The 16952-nt window shown below is 42.5% G+C and overlaps 1 protein-coding gene across 1 annotated transcript; it reads left to right on the top strand.

The window, feature by feature from the left end:
• Nucleotides 1-269: 269 nt before the first annotated feature.
• Nucleotides 270-10272, top strand: LOC117482337 (sialoadhesin-like). Its single transcript, XM_034130440.1, has 8 exons — nucleotides 270-350; nucleotides 6783-7130; nucleotides 7246-7461; nucleotides 8012-8278; nucleotides 8938-9034; nucleotides 9156-9213; nucleotides 9386-9483; nucleotides 9578-10272. Exons 1-7 carry the CDS (start codon nucleotides 302-304, stop codon nucleotides 9479-9481), a joined length of 1131 nt encoding a protein of 376 aa, XP_033986331.1. The 5' UTR covers nucleotides 270-301; the 3' UTR covers nucleotides 9482-9483; nucleotides 9578-10272.
• Nucleotides 10273-16952: the final 6680 nt, after the last annotated feature.

The following is a 16952-nucleotide window of genomic DNA, read 5'->3' as shown; positions in this document are numbered from 1 at the left end:
AACAAAACCACCATGAACTGTGTTCGTTCCTGTTTTTAGGATCTGTGGGGTTTCAGGGATTGCAATGTTGAATTGTGAGTCACCCATTTTTATCCAAAAGAAAAATGCATCGTTTGCAAAACCATAGCAGGAATAAGTTCTTCATTCTAACCAAAAGCCTTATTTTAAGCATCCCTGTTTTCAAACTATAAAGAGGAAGGAAACCCAGTTTTTTAGCACATTGACATATTAACAGAGCAAACGTCCTATTTCTCCAGTATATGATCTAACTGATTTATCATCAGAGACGCGAGGAGCAGCTATGAGTTTACCAGCGAGAGGATTTGTAGTGTTCCTTCTCTCTACACAAGGTACTGTACACCTCTTTATATTTTAAGGCAGTGAATGCACCTCAGAAATGCAGAAGAAGCTAAGTTTATGAAAAGAATCGGTGCACAAGTATTGTCCCCAGCTGCTCCCCAGCTGTGTCTTGTCTCTTGATTGGTCATGTATGTATTTAAGTTCTGGGATTGGTGGGTTCTTTTTGCGATTAGAGGGCATGAGAGTACTTGTCGGTTTTGCATTTATCCAATTTCCTTGAATAAAGTTTATTTTCAGTTAAAGATCCCATGTCATGGCCATTTCTACTGATCATAATTCCATTGTTGAGATCTACTAAAATAGATTTATACTGTGCAATTTTCCAAACTCACATTGGTTTCTCATACAGCATCTCTGTAAAGTATGTGTATTCACCGGTATTCACTCTCTGTCCTAAACGGCTTGTTGGAGCTCCTGCCCCCCCCCTCCCTGTGAGCCCAGTGTGCTCTGATTGGTCGGCACGTTGAGAGGCTCGTTGAGAGGCTCGTTGAGAGGCTCGTTGCTGCTCCTTGTTGCTGCTCCTCGTTGCTGCTCCTCGTTGCTGCGATCTGCTGCGAGCAGCGGAGCAGACCGCAGCAACGAGCCTCTCGGCAATACAGTGAGAACAAGCGAAATTCATCCTGAGCACACACAAACACTCACAGCCGAAGTAAAAACAATAAGTGTGGCTTGAATCAAGCTAATAATAAAATTATAAAATGCAATAACGTGCTTTAACCAGTAGGTGTCCCTTTCTATCAGCTGTGCACCGTTATGGCGTAAATACAGCCTATCTACCAATTGGATCAAATATAAAAGTCAGCCGAATTAGTGTTGATACTGCAAGGAGACGTATTGTGTGAAAAGAAATGTAAGATGTTGTTTAATTGCTTATATATTTAAGATCCACGTCAAGTTTTCAGTTTTGGAGGCAGTTCCTGTTTGTCTAGAAGTGTTCTCATCAGGGCTCTATAAATAGAGTTAACTACGGCAGATATGTAATATTTAATGCAGCCGAAACGTGTATTACAATGCCGTTATGTGATGACTTTCAAAGAGAAAAGCAAGCACACTCGGAATAATGTATTATTTAATTTTCTTTAAATGTTTTCGGATTTCACATCGCATAAACACCAAATCCCAGCGTGCATAGCGGAATATCAGTATGAGAAAAACGGCATCATCTGTCCTTTGACCCTCACATCGTACAAGGAAACACTTCCAGAGAAAAACCTACAGTTAATATACACACATTCCTTCACATTTAAATTTAAATTTACATTAAAGTATTTTGTGAGGCCTTCTAACATGTTTTTAAATATAACTACGGTTGTAGTTGAAGAGTTTGTAAATTAACATGAACCGAAGCTGTTGCCTGTTGCAATATACAGTCTATGGTTGCTACAGAGGATTGTGGGTAATGTAATGTCTTCGGCCATCCAAAACTCATAGAAAACTACTTGTTTCTCAGAATTGGAGGGGAAAACGTGACAAAAGCAATGTACACACACTAAATCCTATCAATGTCGTTTAATTAACAAGGATAATCTGGTGTTTTTGAGTTGATGAGTAGTGGAGATATCACTGTCAAATCAATCGACAGTAAGGGGAATACTTACTTCCGGGTGTACAATTCTCCGTTATCCAATGGGAATGGACGCTCACATTGCCTTTAACAGCCTCCGACACAAACGAATGCCGTGCTTCCATGAGCGTCAAATCCCACCGCAGATGGGAATACATTGCAATCAGTTGAAAGCTATTTGCGTCTGTTTATGAAGCTGAAGGAGCCTAGGAGCGTCACAACTGCACGCCTCGGGACCCTGACCAAGCGTCGCTCCTGGACGTTTATGGAGTGAGAGTGTGTTGTCCTAACCCAGGGGTCTGCAACCTTTTTGACCAAATGAGCCATTTTGCCCCCTTTTCCACCAATCTCTTTTGTCTGGAGCCGCAAAACATATTTGATAGCTTGATAGCTTATACAGTAGTTACATCATAGACAAAAACTATAGTTTTTTTGGATTTAGTATTTATTACATTATAGAAAACTGTTAACCTCTAATAATAAACAAAGAACTCTTATAAGGAGAATAAAAAAAAAATACACAGGCCAACTTTAAAATAAATCAACACAGCACTTGGGGAGTCCTCTGCACATTTGAAGAAAATAAATATAATTAAAATGGGCCCATTTTTGCAATAAATAAAACATATAGCTGCACCCTAAAAAGAGTTAACTGATTGAATTATGACTGAAGATCGTCAGCTGTCTTCCTCTTCCGTGTTTTTCCTCCAATACGTAAAGGCTGCATCACCTTTGACAACTTCTCTCCACATATCAAACATCCCGGTAAGCCAGCATCGTTTGCTGTGAAAGCAGATAACTCTAACCACGCAGAATTAACCTCTTAAGCACGGCGGTCCCCCCATTGGACCCCTCCCACCGTTTTTTTTTCGAGATAATGTCTCAGGGCTTCTTAACATTTATGAAACTATTAATGTGTAGCACCAGATTAACGGGAAGAATCTCAGCTAACTGAAGATATGAACCATTTTTACCAAAACAAAACACAAGTCTCATAAGAAGCGTCTAAATGACCCCTGAGCGAAAAAATTCTAACGCACTGCGGCACACAATTCAAGATAAAAATACCCTTATTACTTATCGTGCAAACGACAACGGGTCCAAAGGTGGATAGATCTGGGAACGGAGCGCTCTGGGGGGTCCAACGGGGCCGTGTGGTAGCCTATACGGTCATCCTTTTCTGATAATGACGACGCAATAGCCCCGCCTCTCCCCACCTCTGCTGCTCACCCCTGCAAAAGTACACTGCACACTGAATTCAGATTATTTATCTTTATCTCGATATGGACATAAACGCGAGTGAAGTCTAATCTGACAGGACGGAGACACGCAGCTCCTCCCGCTGTGATGCAGCGGGAGCAAAACACACACTTCAAGTCAGATCATCACCCTTAGCTATTTTAATTACCTCTCAAACTACCTAAACTAGTTATAAATATGTTTATTTTTACTGTCGGGTTTACTTCCTGGATCAGCTGCTGCATGAGACAGACACTGACGCTGTCAGAAGAGAGGAAAAAGAGACAGGCTCCGTGTATTTTATTATTATATATCATTATATAGAGTCGTTATTCATTTGTTTTAAAGCTCAATAAATAACAAAGAAGACCTTTGACCGGCACTTTTATAATTTTGTCCGGAAGATTTAAACTTTAACACACGTTGACCGGCGAAAAACTCTGCCCGGTTCGCCCGGCCCCCACCAAGGAGAATAAACAGAAGTGCAGCCATGACAACCATTCTTCTTCGCTGCTTTTGTGGAGGAAGTTGCTGCTTTTGTGGAGGAAGTTACAGTGCCACGTACAGGCTCGGCATATGTACTGCAGCTTTTCCAGCGGTTGGATCTAAACGGAGCTGTCTCGTGTGGGCAGACACTATCCGGTGTATATCCGTGTGTATTAATCCTATGCGTTTTGCCGTATGCGTTCCCGTGGGGCCGGGGCCTAAATCTCTCTAAAAAGGTCAAATTTCACTTGTTTTGCATCAATCTTGATACAGGGTACTTATTATATGTTGTACTTTGGATTCCTAAAGCTTTTAGTCTACTAACCCATCATCCAAGGGTAGTTTTCACTATAAGTAAAAAATAATATTTGGACGGACACTATAATTTACAGTTTTTTACTATGTAAAATCTGAATTTTCTTTAAAATAAAAAACATCTATATTGATTCTGACTTTTCTACATCCAACTCACAGGTTTATCATTACTTTGAGAATAAAGATTATTAATTTAACCCTTTTAGAAGGGAAGATATGGTCATTTGTTCTGGGAATGTCATTTTCGAGCCTGAGACCTGAAAAACAGGCTCAGGGCTTAAGAGGTTAAACCCTCTGTGTTCCTCTGATACTTTTCTTTGATTTATCCATAGTTCGCTCATTGAGCCGGGGGTCAGGTTATTCGCCTGCAAGAAAAGGCGCTGGTGCGGGACCGTAGCAGGATATGACGCATATTTTAGTTGACCTAATTAAAACCGTTTTTTAAAATGTTTTATGTGTCACAGTATCACCTCAAAATACAAGATACGAAACATTTTCAACCATGCAACAAAATATAAAAAGTCCTACAAATATTTTTATTTTATTTCCTTCTTATTTTTGTCTAAGCTCAAGGGAGCCAGAGTAGAGGGCTTAAAGAGCCGCATGCGGCTCGAGAGCCGCGGGTTGCCGACCCCTGTCCTAACCTATTAAGCTCTCCTCTCCTCTTTCTCTTCTTCGATCTCTCAGGCAAAAAGCACTTTCTTTCAAGATAAGATCCATTCTTCCTATTCCAATCCCAAAAAAATATTTTCTAAGCGACTTCGTTAACTACTTTGAAAAAAAGGTTGATGATATTCGCTCTTCTTTTTCCGACTCACCATTACTCACCACTGGGTCACCAGACCCACCGTTCACCCACACACTAACCTCCTTTTCCCTTACCCTCATTACCTCTGCCCGTCCTACCACCTGTCCTCTGGACCCTATCCCATCAAACCTTCAAACTATCGCTCCTGATATTCTACCGTTTCTCACCCATTTCATCAATACTTCTCTAACTTCTGGTCACTTTCCAAACAGTCTCAAGGAGGCAAGAGTAAACCCTCTCCTAAAGAAACCCACTCTCAACCCGTCCGATGTTATAAACTACAGGCCTGTCTCTCTGCTCCCGTTCCTGTCTAAAACACTTGAACGCGCTGTCTTTAAACAACTCTCCTGTTATCTCCATCAGAACAACCTTCTGGATCCGCACCAGTCTGGTTTAAAGGCGGGTCACTCCACATAAACTGCTCTCCTTGCTGTCTCTGAGGAACTGCACACTGCTAAAGCAGCCTCCCTCTCCTCTGTCATCATCCTTTTGGACCTGTCTGCTGCATTCGACACAGTGAACCATCAGATCCCCCTTCGCACTCTCCAAGAACTTGGTGTTTCAGGCTCTGCACTTTCCTTCCTCACCTCATACCTCGAAGACCGCACCTACAGGGTAACTTGGAGAGGGTCTGAGTCAAACCCTTGTCAATTAACTACAGGGGTCCCTCAGGGCTCTGTCCTTGGTCCCCTCCTCTTCTCTCTGTACACAAACTCGCTCGGATCGGTCATTAGCCCGCATGGTTTTTCATACCATTGCTACGCTGACGACACCCAATTAATTCTGTCTTTTCCCCGCTCAGAGACTCAGGTCGTCGCACGCATTTCTGCTTGTCTAGCAGACATCTCTCGGTGGATGTCTGCTCACCACCTCAAGCTCAACCTTGACAAGACTGAGCTGCTTTTTCTTCTGGGAAAAGAGTGTCCCACTCTTGACCTAACAATCAACATCGGCCCCTCTGTTGTTTCCCCGACTCAGACTGCAAGGAATCTGGGTGTGACCCTAGATAACAACCTGTCCTTCACCGCAAACATCGCTGCAACAACCCGCTGCTGCAGATACACTCTTTACAACATCAGGAGGATACGTCCCCTCCTGACCCAAAAAGCGACGCAACTTCTGGTCCAGGCTCTCGTCATCTCATGCCTAGACTACTGCAACTCCCTCCTGGATGGTCTACCTGCATGTGCCATCCGACCTCTGCAGCTCATCCAGAATGCAGCGGCTCGTCTGGTCTTCAACCTTCCTAAATTCTCCCACACCACACCGCTCCTCCGCTCGCTTCACTGGCTTCCAGTAACTGCTAGAATCCACTTCAAGACACTGGTACTAGTGTACCATGCTGTGAATGGATCTGGCCCTTCCTACATCCAGGACATGGTTAAACTATACACCCCAGCACGTGCACTCCGCTCTGCATCAGCCAAACGGCTCGCTGCACCCGCACTACGAGGGGGACCCAAGTTCCCATCAGCAAAAACATGTCGGTTTGCTATTCTGGCTCCAAAATGGTGGAATGAGCTCCCCATTGACATCAGGACAGCAGAAAGCTTACACATCTTCCGGCGCAGACTAAAAACTCATCTCTTTCGACTCCACTTCGAGCAATAAAATTACTAACAAAACACTTATATACTAACAAAGGACTGGCTTATCTAAAGTTGAGTAGCACTTGAAATGTTTTGGCTCTATGAAACCTGATGTACTTATAAGATTCTGTTTTCTTCAAGTTTGTATCTTCTTGGTCGAATGCACTTATTGTAAGTCGCTTTGGATAAAAGCGTCAGCTAAATGCAATGTAATGTAATGTAATGTAAAATAATATAAATCTGCAGTAAAACAGTCATCGTTTTTATCCAAAAGCTTGGCGCTAAAACATTATTTTACTTTGATGGCGTGGGAGAATATGTAGTTGTGAGAAATGTGGACTAAGCAGCTTCACCAATGGAAATGTGTCTCCTGATGTTGATATGAGTCTGATTATAGTTTCTGATGTGCTCTGTGTTACAGTGGTTCAGGGTCAGGATGACTGGGGAGTGACTTACTCTTCTACTGAGACCTGTGCAGTAAAAGGATCAACAGTGGAAATGAGATGCACCTACACATACCCATTCAAAGTGTGGTTTACCATAGTTGAGAAAACGTTCTGGTTTACTAAAAAGGAAGATGGTGAACTTGTAGATCTGAAAACAGACTCAGAGTATGTAGGTCGTGTAGAGGATCGCTGTGAAAACAACATCTGCACTCTGAGAATCAAAAACCTGACAGAGAGCGACTCAGTTGAGTACTGGTTCAGGATAATCATCCAAAAAGGTGGATCATATATTGGTTCACCTGGAGTCACTTTGTCTGTCACAGGTAACACTCATGTTTTATATTTCCAAATGTTTAGTGATTTTTGCACGTATGTTGAGAGTGTGGTCTTTGCACGTATGTTGAGAGTTGTGTTCCTGTTTCTTCTTCACAAATCCAGATCTCCAGTTGAAGGTGAGCAGAGCGTATTCAGACCATGCAGAGCTGAAGTGTCAGACCAGCTGTCATGTACCTGATAATACTTCCTACATCTGGTACAAGAATGGAGAGAAACTTTGGACAGGAATATCTTACTCTCGTTTAGTCAACTTTGGTTCAGCAGACATCTATTCCTGTGCTTTAAACGGACATGAGAATCACCGTTCTCCTCCAGTGTGTGAGTTCACTGCACGGTTTTAAAGAGGACATTTTATGCTCATTCTCAGGTTTATATTTGTATTTCCTGTCTTTACTTTGACATGTCTCCATGCTTTAATGTTCAAAAAGCTCTTTATTTTTCTCATACTGCCTGTGCTGCAGCATCTCTTTTCACCCTCTGTCTGAAACCAGAGCCCAGTCTGCTCTGATTGGTTAGCTGGCCGAATCTGTTGTGATTGGTCAACCGCTTAGATATGTCCCGCCCCTTTAGCCTATCACGTACAATGTGTTGGAGCGCTAGCGCTCTCCTTGAGGGAGAGAAACTCCCTCTGGAAGAGTACAGGGTTTTTAGCCTTTGCAGACCATTTACATGCACAAAAATCTATATGACACACTACAGGAAAGAGAAAACCCCAAAAGCATAACAGGGCCTCTTTAACGTCTTCTGCTTTTGCACTTTGTCATTATCGTTCAGGTTTGCTGCCTCTTCTAGTAAGGGGCACTAAAGACAAGCTAGTTTTATTTTGCCTTATACAGTAATAGTTGTATTTCTATACCTTTTCTTCCAGATCCTCCAACACTTCCCTCTGTGTCAGTGAGTCCCTCTGCTGAGATAGAGAAGGGCAGTTCAGTGACTCTGTCCTGTAGCAGTGATGCTAACCCAGCAGCTAACTACACCTGGTACAAGGATGAAACTTCATACTCTTCTATTCTGAATGAAGAACCACAGTTTGTCTTCAGCTCCATGCAGGCCTCTGACTCTGGAGAGTATTTCTGTACAGCTGAGAACGAGCTGGGAAGGAGGACATCGGAAACGTTTTTTATTGATGTGAAATGTGAGTGAAACACTTCATTCTAAGGTTCAATCCACAGGGGGATATTTTACTGATCATAACTACAAACTTCCCTCAGCTCTTCTCGGCTATTAATCGGCTAAAATTCACTGAGCAGCCTCAGGAGATTTTAGGAGTTGTATGCACACGGAAAAAACTGAACCGTTGAATTTAATTAAATGTATTATGTCAAAAAAGGTCACAGAACTGAATTAGGTTAGTTGGAACCAAATATATTAAGTTGAACCTAATATTTTGAATTTCAACGCAATATTATTGCCTTCAATTTACCTGATACAGTTATGTGATGTTTGTTGACATAATGCATTTAACTAAAGTCAACATTTTAGATTTTTACGTGTTGCTTTTTCAAACACCTCACAGAGTCTAACCTCGGTTCAAAGAAGCCAAACTATTTTAAGAATATACAGAAATAGGAAGTTTTTTTATTTGTTTTATATTAACACCATCGTGCAGTAGAAACATATTTGGTTTTCAGTCTACGACGCAAGTTGTGTAGCCTCTCTGCTGTTCTGGTGTCGATGGGCAGCTCGTTCTAACATTTATTGATCCAGGATAGCAAACAGGCTTGTTTCTGTTGAAGGTTCCAGTTACAGTATGTTACAGTAAAGTATCTCACCACTGTTTACCTCCATTTCTAGATAAATCCCCAATGATCATGAACATCACCAGGTTGGTTCTGGTGGTTCTGGTGGTTCTGGTGCTGATTCCTCTGCTCCTTTTCTTTCTCTGGATGAGGTAACTCTGCAAATGCATGATCATATCCATCATTGATATGTTCCCCTGTGTACTGACTCTCAAAGATGAATTTTTATGATCCTTTTATTCATAAATCTGTTTGTTTTTGGATTAAATTCAGGAAGAAGAAGGCTTCGAGCTCCACCACTGAAGCAAATGAACCCATAGAGACTGTGGAGGTGAGACAGTGACAGATCCTACTCTAGAAATTGATTATTACCTGTTGTTAATAAACGAGGTCACACATCATAAATACATTACTTGGTTTCCTAATTTTAGTTTAATATCAAATATAATTGTATTTCTCTCAAATGATGGCCTCTGACTCTCCTCTCATTGTCTCTCCATCAGATAGATCCTTTTTCTGTGTATGAGAACGTCTCAGACCTGAACATGGTCTCTGCAGAACAGACAGAAGAACCAGAGGAGCAGGAGGACCTGGTGTGAAGGTCAGCAAGCTCTTACTCAGCTGTATTTATGAAAACAAACCCAAAACAACTTCCTGAGAAATAACTCACCAGAACTTTACATGATTTATTTTAGATGCATCAAACCAGAGGGAGACTCACCTGGATGAAACAGAAAGAAGTGAAACATTGAAGAGGAAACATTTACCCTCAAGTTTTCATGGTGTTAAGTAACAGTAGGTAGGAGTGAAAGCAGTCAGAAACAACATGTACAGGAGATGGAGTAAAATGTTTATTTTAATGAACAGTATATACACACACTTTACTGCAAGAGTGGGGGTGTAAACAGAAATGTGCATCAGCTTACATTTAGCACTCTAACTACTTATCATATTTGCAGCATTCCTTCAATGTGTATACATTTTATAGTGAAAATGTCATGATAAAAGTAAAATTGGGGAAAAAAAGAAACCCTCCCCTATGTCCCCATAAGGGAGGCGAGTCCCCACACGTGACTGTATAAACAGATCTAGGTCCCCACAAGGATAGTAATGCTAGATCACACACACACAGGTTGATTCTTCAAACGCCTTACTTATTGTTGAATTGTGATCCTCATATTTAATCCATTCATTCCGCCTTTCCAAATATTTGTATACGTATTTGTATAAATATGTATTATTTTTGTATTTCTAAAATGATGCTTACATTTGACTCCTTGTTGTTTAATGAAGGTTAAACCAGTTCCTCATTCTCTTTCTCACAGCTGTTCTTCTAAGTATTCTTTATAAATATCTGTAACTTGCTTCTTCCTCTTTTAAAAAATATTTAAAGGGCCCATGTCATGCTTTTCCGGTTATTACCCATCCCCTTGTGTGTTATGAAGGTTTTTATGCATGTAAACGGTGTGCAGAGTCAAAACCCTCAAAGTACACCCTGTAGCGAGTAAAACTCTAACACAGAAAATACCTCCCCAAAACGCCTCGTTGGAGATACGTCATTGTCCATTTGATTCTTCCATTTCGTTCCGGGTACGGCATGATGTCAAGCCGTACCCAGAACGAAATGGACCAATCCGTGGAGCCGTTACGTTACGTCCGCGGAGCCGTTACGTTAAGCCCCCGCTGATTGGTCCAAATAGACCAATCCACGGACTTCCTCACACACACATCTGTGTGCAGGGAGCAGGCAGCTCTGCTGATTTCTCCTCCCTGGTTGCAGGCTGATAACAGACAGTTGGGATTGTGGCAAAATTCTCTTTGCAGACCCATTCTCACAGCGTTTATCAACCTTTTTCTTACTCAATATCAAGCCACACTTATTGTTTTTAGATAGATAGATAGATAGATCGTACTTTATTGATCCCAAACTGGGAAATTGTTTTTGTTACAGCAGCATAAAAGGCATTTTACAATAAAACAAAATATACAAGAATAGAAATAAAATAAAATAAAATATAAAATAAAATATAAAATATACATGTCAAAATACAAAATAGAAAATATACATACAGATATTATATATATATATATATATACAAATATATATATATTCAAAATATATGGAATTATGGAGTATTAAATATGAAACAGATTATGTGTGAGTAAAATGTACAAGGTGGTTTTATTCCAAGAGAAACTATGGAGCAGAGAGTTCTCTTCCAGCCAGAGGTGATTTGTTGTACAGTGTTATTGCAGTGGGCAGGAATGTTTTCCAGTATCTGTCCTTGTGACAGGGGAGCTGCAGCAGTCTGTTGGAGAAGGAGCTCCACTGACTGTCCAGCTGCAGGTGGAGAGGATGGGTGGGGTTATCCATGATGGACAACAGCCTGTTCAGTGTCCTCCTCTCCACCACAGCTTCAAAGGGTTCCAGCTTGATGCCGATGACTGACCCAGCTTTCCTGATCAGTTTATTGATCCTGCTGGTGTCACCGGCTCTGATGCTGCCCCCCCAGCAGACTGCAGCAAAGAAGAGTGCACTAGCCACAACAGACTGATAGAAGATCTCCAGCATCTTACTGCACACGTTGAAGGATCTCAGCTTCCTCAGAAAATAGAGTCGGCTCATCCCCTTCTTGTACACAGCGTCAGTGTTGATCCTCCAGTTCAGCCCATTGTCTAAGTGCACTCCCAGGTACTTGTAGACCTCCACAGCAGCCACATCCTCTCCCAGAATGCACAGGGGCAGAGGAGGAGATGTCCTCTTCCTCCTGAAATCAATGACCATCTCTCTGGTCTTGGCCACATTCAAAAGCAGATGATTTCTTCCAGTCCACTCAACAAAATCACCCACCAGCGCTCTGTACTCCTCCTCCCGTCCATCCCTTATACACCCTACCACTGCAGAGTCATCCGAAAACTTCTGCAGATGGCATGACTCTGAGTTGTATAGAAAGTCAGAGGTGTATAAGGTGAACAGGAAAGGAGACAGCACAGTCCCCTGTGGGGCTCCAATACTACCAACCACCACATCAGACAGCACACTGCCCAGCCGGACGTACTGTGGTCTGTCCGTGAGGTAGTTAGTAATCCAGGAGATGGTGGACGAGTTTACCCTCATAGCCTGCAGCTTGTCACTCAGTAGCCGAGGCTGGATCGTGTTGAATGCACTGGAGAAATCAAAAAAGGTGATTCTCACAGTGCAACCCGATCCATTCAGGTATGAGTGAGCACGCTGCAGCAGGTAAATAATGGCATCGTCCACCCCCAGGTGAGGCTGGTAGGCAAATTGCAGAGGGTCAAGGAATGATCTCACCTGCGGTCTGAGATGGGCCAAGACCAGTCTCTCAAGCACCTTCATCACATGAGATGTGAGTGCTACAGGGCGATAGTCATTGAGCCCAGAAGGAGTTGTCTTTTTAGGGACCGGAACAACGCATGATGTCTTCCACAGCACCGGGATGGTCTCCAGGTGCAGGCTCAGGTTGAATATATACTGGAGAACAGGAGCCAGCTGGCGTGCACAGGTCCTCAGGACCCTGGGGCTGATACCATCAGGGCCAGCAGCCTTGCCTTGGTGGAGTTTTTCCATCTGACTCTGGACCTGTCCTGTGCTCACAGTGAAGCGGGGGGGGGGGCTTGATGGCAGGGGGGATAGAGGGGGGGGGGGGGTCTGAGGCAAGATGAGCAGAGAGGGGGGGGGGGGTCAGCGGCAATGTGAGCAGAGGGGGGGTGCAGAAGCCAGGCTGGGTGGTGGAGGAGAGGTGTGAAGTGTAGGTGGTGAGCAGAGGGGGGATGTTGACGCCAGGCTGAGAGGAGGAGGTGAGGTGAGAAGAGGAAGTGGAGGAGACAGCAGCGGGCGGAGAGCTAAACCTATTGAAGAAGGTGTTCAGCTCGTTGGCCCTCTCCAGGGTGCCCACAGTCAGTCTGTCTCTCCCTTTGAAGCCAGTGATAGCCTTCATCCCAGCCCAGACATCCCTGCTATTGTTCTGCTGGAGCTTAGTCTCCAGCTTCTTCCTGTAAGAATCTCTGCCCCTCCTCAAATTGTCTCTCAGCTGATGCTGGATACTCTTCAGCATTGATTTGTCCCCAGACTTAAAAGCTTCCTTTTTCTTATTTAAAAGAGTTTTCAGGTCACTAGTAATCCAGGGTTTATTGTTGGGGAAACAGTTGACAGTTTTAGCCGGTAATATTGTTTGTTCACAGAAGTTGATGTATTCTGTGATGCAGTCAGTCATATTATTGATGTCCTCTCCATGTGGCACACAAAGCACGTCCCAGTCAGTGGTCTCGAAGCAGTCCTGTAGAGCCTCATTAGCCCCTGGAGTCCATTTCCTCACAGTCCTGGTGGATACAGGCTGCCTCTGCACCAGAGGGACATATTTAGGAGCCAAAAAGACGAGGTTGTGGTCAGATCTGCCCAGGGGGGGGAGGGCAGTGGCACAATATGCATTCTTGGTATTTGCATATAGAAGATCCAGAGTATTATTTCCCCTGGTGGGGCATTTCACATACTGAGTGAATGTAGGCAGAGATTTGTCCAGTTTTGCAGTTTTACTTCGGCTGTGACTTTGTGTGTGCTCAGGATGAGTTTGGCTGTGTTTGGCTGTGTATCGCTAACAAGGAAACAACACCTCCACGGAGCTCAGCGCGATTCACAACGTCCCGACCAATCAGAGCACACTGTGCTCACAGGGAGGGTGGGGGCTGGAGCTATTGGAGCTACAACGAGCCGTTAAAGGCAGAGAGTGAAATTCAGTGAATACAAGTAGTTTACAGAGATGCTGTTTGAGAAACCAATGTGAGTTTGGAAAAATGCACAATATAAATCTATTTTAGTAGACCTCAACAATGGAATTATGATCAGTGGAAATGGCCATGACATGGGCCCTTTAAGTTCTTCTTTAAACCTCATCATAGATTGTGCTTCAATGTTTAATCAGACAGTACATCTTGAAAATGGGACTGCTATTGGTTTCCTTCTCTTTTTCTGAATTGTTATAGAGTCTAAAGTGTAAACAACTATACAAATGTACATTTCCTTTTTTTTTAGCTTTTGTAAAAGTAATCTTGCTGTTTTCCAAGAGATGTTAGGTTGTCCGTCGAAACTGTCTACTCAGCCATTTTTATCAAGTGAGAGTTAATAAATACACATTTAAAAAGTGAAAAATGTCTATGTTAAAGTGGACCTATCATGCTATATTTGACAAATATATTGAAGGGCCATACCTATATAAAACATGTCTGTGAAGTTTTTTTTTCAAAATACCAAACAGATCATGCATTTTAGCCATCCCTCATTTCGCTCTATTTGCTCTTTTCCAGCCCTGTTTTCGCAAAGCTCAATAAATAACAAAGAAGACCTTTGACCGGCACTTTTCAAATTTTGTCCGGAAGATTTCAACTTTAACGGACATGTTGACCGGCGAAAAAAAATCTAACTGAAACTCTGCCGCACGGTCCCCACGTCCCTTGGAAGAGGCGGAGAGCTGGGTGTTTGTCATCTGCTGGTGGACTACCGGAGAGAATTACAGCGAGGGAGGGAGAAAAAGAGCCAGAGCGGAGAATAAACAGAAGGGCAACCATGGCAACCATGCGCGGGAAGTCTTCTTCGCTGCTTTTGTGGCAGATTACAGCGCCACTTACAGGCCTGGCATATGTACTACAGCGTCTCCAGCGCTTTCGAGCGGCAATTTGCGTCCGATTTGACGTCATATCGGCAATGCGGACACACGGCACTATCAGAAAGTTGCTATCAGAAACAATGCCCGACTGTTTTGGACGTAATATGGTCGGTGTTTACATTAGCATCGCTGAAAGCATAATTAAGGAGCACTATTGGAGTGACTTTGATGGTTATTGGACTCAGGATTAATTCATTTGGATTCCCGCTGTATGAAGAAATTAAAGGACGGCGCAAGTGGAAACAATTCACAAAGGGATTAAACTGTTTAAAACACATGCTCAAAGTAAGCCGGATTTTGCCGATGTGTTTATGTGGATTCAAAAGTCGTAAATAATCTACAAAATGGAGGAGACCAATCTGATCGGAGCAACTGTGACAAATAATCTGAAACTGGCATGGACAATGACTATGTTTTAAAAATGCGCTTATCCAGAAAAGCCTGGTTTGGACACTTTACGGGCAGAAGAAACATTTCTATTAAAGAATTATACATTTCTGTCTTTGTATGCCTATAATAGCTACTAACTTGAATTTTTATTCAAATTAATTAATCAATTATTTTTATATATTTTATTGTAATGTAGAGACAAGGCTTTTAGTGACAATCATGTATTGCGTTACAATTATATGTAAAAAGTAAAAAGTCTAAATATGATATTTGGCCTCAAATCATCTGAGGCCTGGCGCCCCCTCTGCGATCTTTGGCGCCCCCCAGGTTGGGAACCACTGGCACAGAGCATGTGTGTGAAGCAGCAGGAAATAAAAAGGAACTCACCTTGTGGTATAACCGGCAAGAGAGAAAGCCTTTGAGCTCCATACTGTTTCAGAAATAATCCTTGATAATCCATGATATGGCGTTTCATCAATGCAGTATCTCCCGCATGAGCAGGCATAAGCTCCGACCCTCTTTTTTATCAAATTGTGTTTGAGTAATTGTATTTAGGGATGTAGGGATGAATGAATCAATAAAGGGATGATGGGAGGTGTGTAGAAATGGAGGGATGCATGGATGTAGGGAACTACGAGATAAAGGGATGTAGAGAAGGAGGGATTCATTACTAAAGGGATAGAGGGATCAGTTGATAATGGGAGGGATGTAGGAATAAAGTAGGACGTAGGGTGGGGAGAATACGGATGAAGGGAGTAATGGATGACGGGAGGGATAGATGGGGAGAGAGGTATGTAAAGAAAGGGCGTAAATAGCTACAGTGCTTAAGATAAGAAGTGCCTTTATACATCCACCATAGGGGAATTACAATTTGACCCAGCAGCACAAGGGAATTATATTATCAAAGAAACATTTCCATAAATACCCGGGTCTAAATAGCATTGTTAGCTACGGACACCTGGGTGTAAATCAACCCAGTCTCACGGCATTTCGTGTTATAGTCACGAAATTAATTTAATCTATTGATTCGTGTTCACCAACACGATTTTCGCATTTTTTTCGTGTCACACAGAACGATTTTAAAAGCAATGTATTTCTATTGGTAGTATGTTTCGTGCCTGCAACACGTCTTGTTGTCCGGTCGGGTCTTGGAATACCAGAAGCTGTGTGGTTCATAAACACATGTTCTTACTCAATATCTTACCCTAAGCCTAACCCTATCCCTTTTATTTTAAATTGTATAATGTCAGACTTGTCTTGCCGTCCGCGAGGAAAAGAAATGTCTCAGAGCCTCAGAATACTGAAATCTGTATTTTATGTCATCTTTTTTTCCTTCTAATTTGTTATTATTTGGTGCAGGCACGAAACATACTACCAATAGAAATACATTGCTTCTAAAAATCGTTCTGTGTCAGAATACTGAAATCTTTATTTTTTAAAATCTGTTTTTCCTTCTAATTTGTTATTATTACATTGCTTTTAAAATCGTTCTGTGTGACACGAAAAAAATGGCGAAATCGTGTTGGTGAACACGAATCAATAGATTAATTTCGTGACTATAACACGAAATGCCGTGAGACTGTGTTGTGTAAATAGCATTGTTAGCTACGGACACCCGGGTATAAATAGCATTGTTAGCTACGGACACCCGGGTGTAAATAGCATTGTTAGCACACCTGGGTGTAAATAGCATTGTTAGCTACAGACACCCGGGTGTAAATAGCATTGTTAGCACATCCGGGTGTAAATAGCATTGTTAGCTACGGACACCCGGGTGTAAATAGCATCTAAGGGGATGTAGAGAAGGAGGGATCAGTTGATAATGAGAGGGATATAGGAATAAAGTGGGACGTAAGGTGGGGAGAATGTAGGGATGAAGGGAGTAATGGATGACGGGAGGGATAGATGGGTTCGAGAGGTATGTAGAGACAGGGCGTAGGAATGAAGAGGTTAGAAAGGAAGGGTCATAAATGGATGAAGGGAAGGCTAAGGGAGGTTG

The sequence above is a fragment of the Trematomus bernacchii genome, unplaced genomic scaffold (assembly GCF_902827165.1).
Source record: "Trematomus bernacchii unplaced genomic scaffold, fTreBer1.1, whole genome shotgun sequence".
NCBI classification, from domain to species: domain Eukaryota; kingdom Metazoa; phylum Chordata; class Actinopteri; order Perciformes; family Nototheniidae; genus Trematomus; species Trematomus bernacchii.
The sequence above is the reverse complement of the archived record's forward strand: the minus strand, read 5'-3'. Positions and strand labels throughout refer to the sequence as shown.

Excerpts from the sequence above, each read along its gene's own strand:
- LOC117482337 (XM_034130440.1), top strand. The coding sequence starts at position 302 with ATGAGTTTACCAGCGAGAGGATTTGTAGTGTTCCTTCTCTCTACACAA. Across the intron at positions 351-6,782 it reads GTTCCTTCTCTCTACACAAG|TGGTTCAGGGTCAGGATGAC; the intron begins GTACTGTACACC and ends TCTGTGTTACAG. Across the intron at positions 7,131-7,245 it reads AGTCACTTTGTCTGTCACAG|ATCTCCAGTTGAAGGTGAGC; the intron begins GTAACACTCATG and ends TCACAAATCCAG.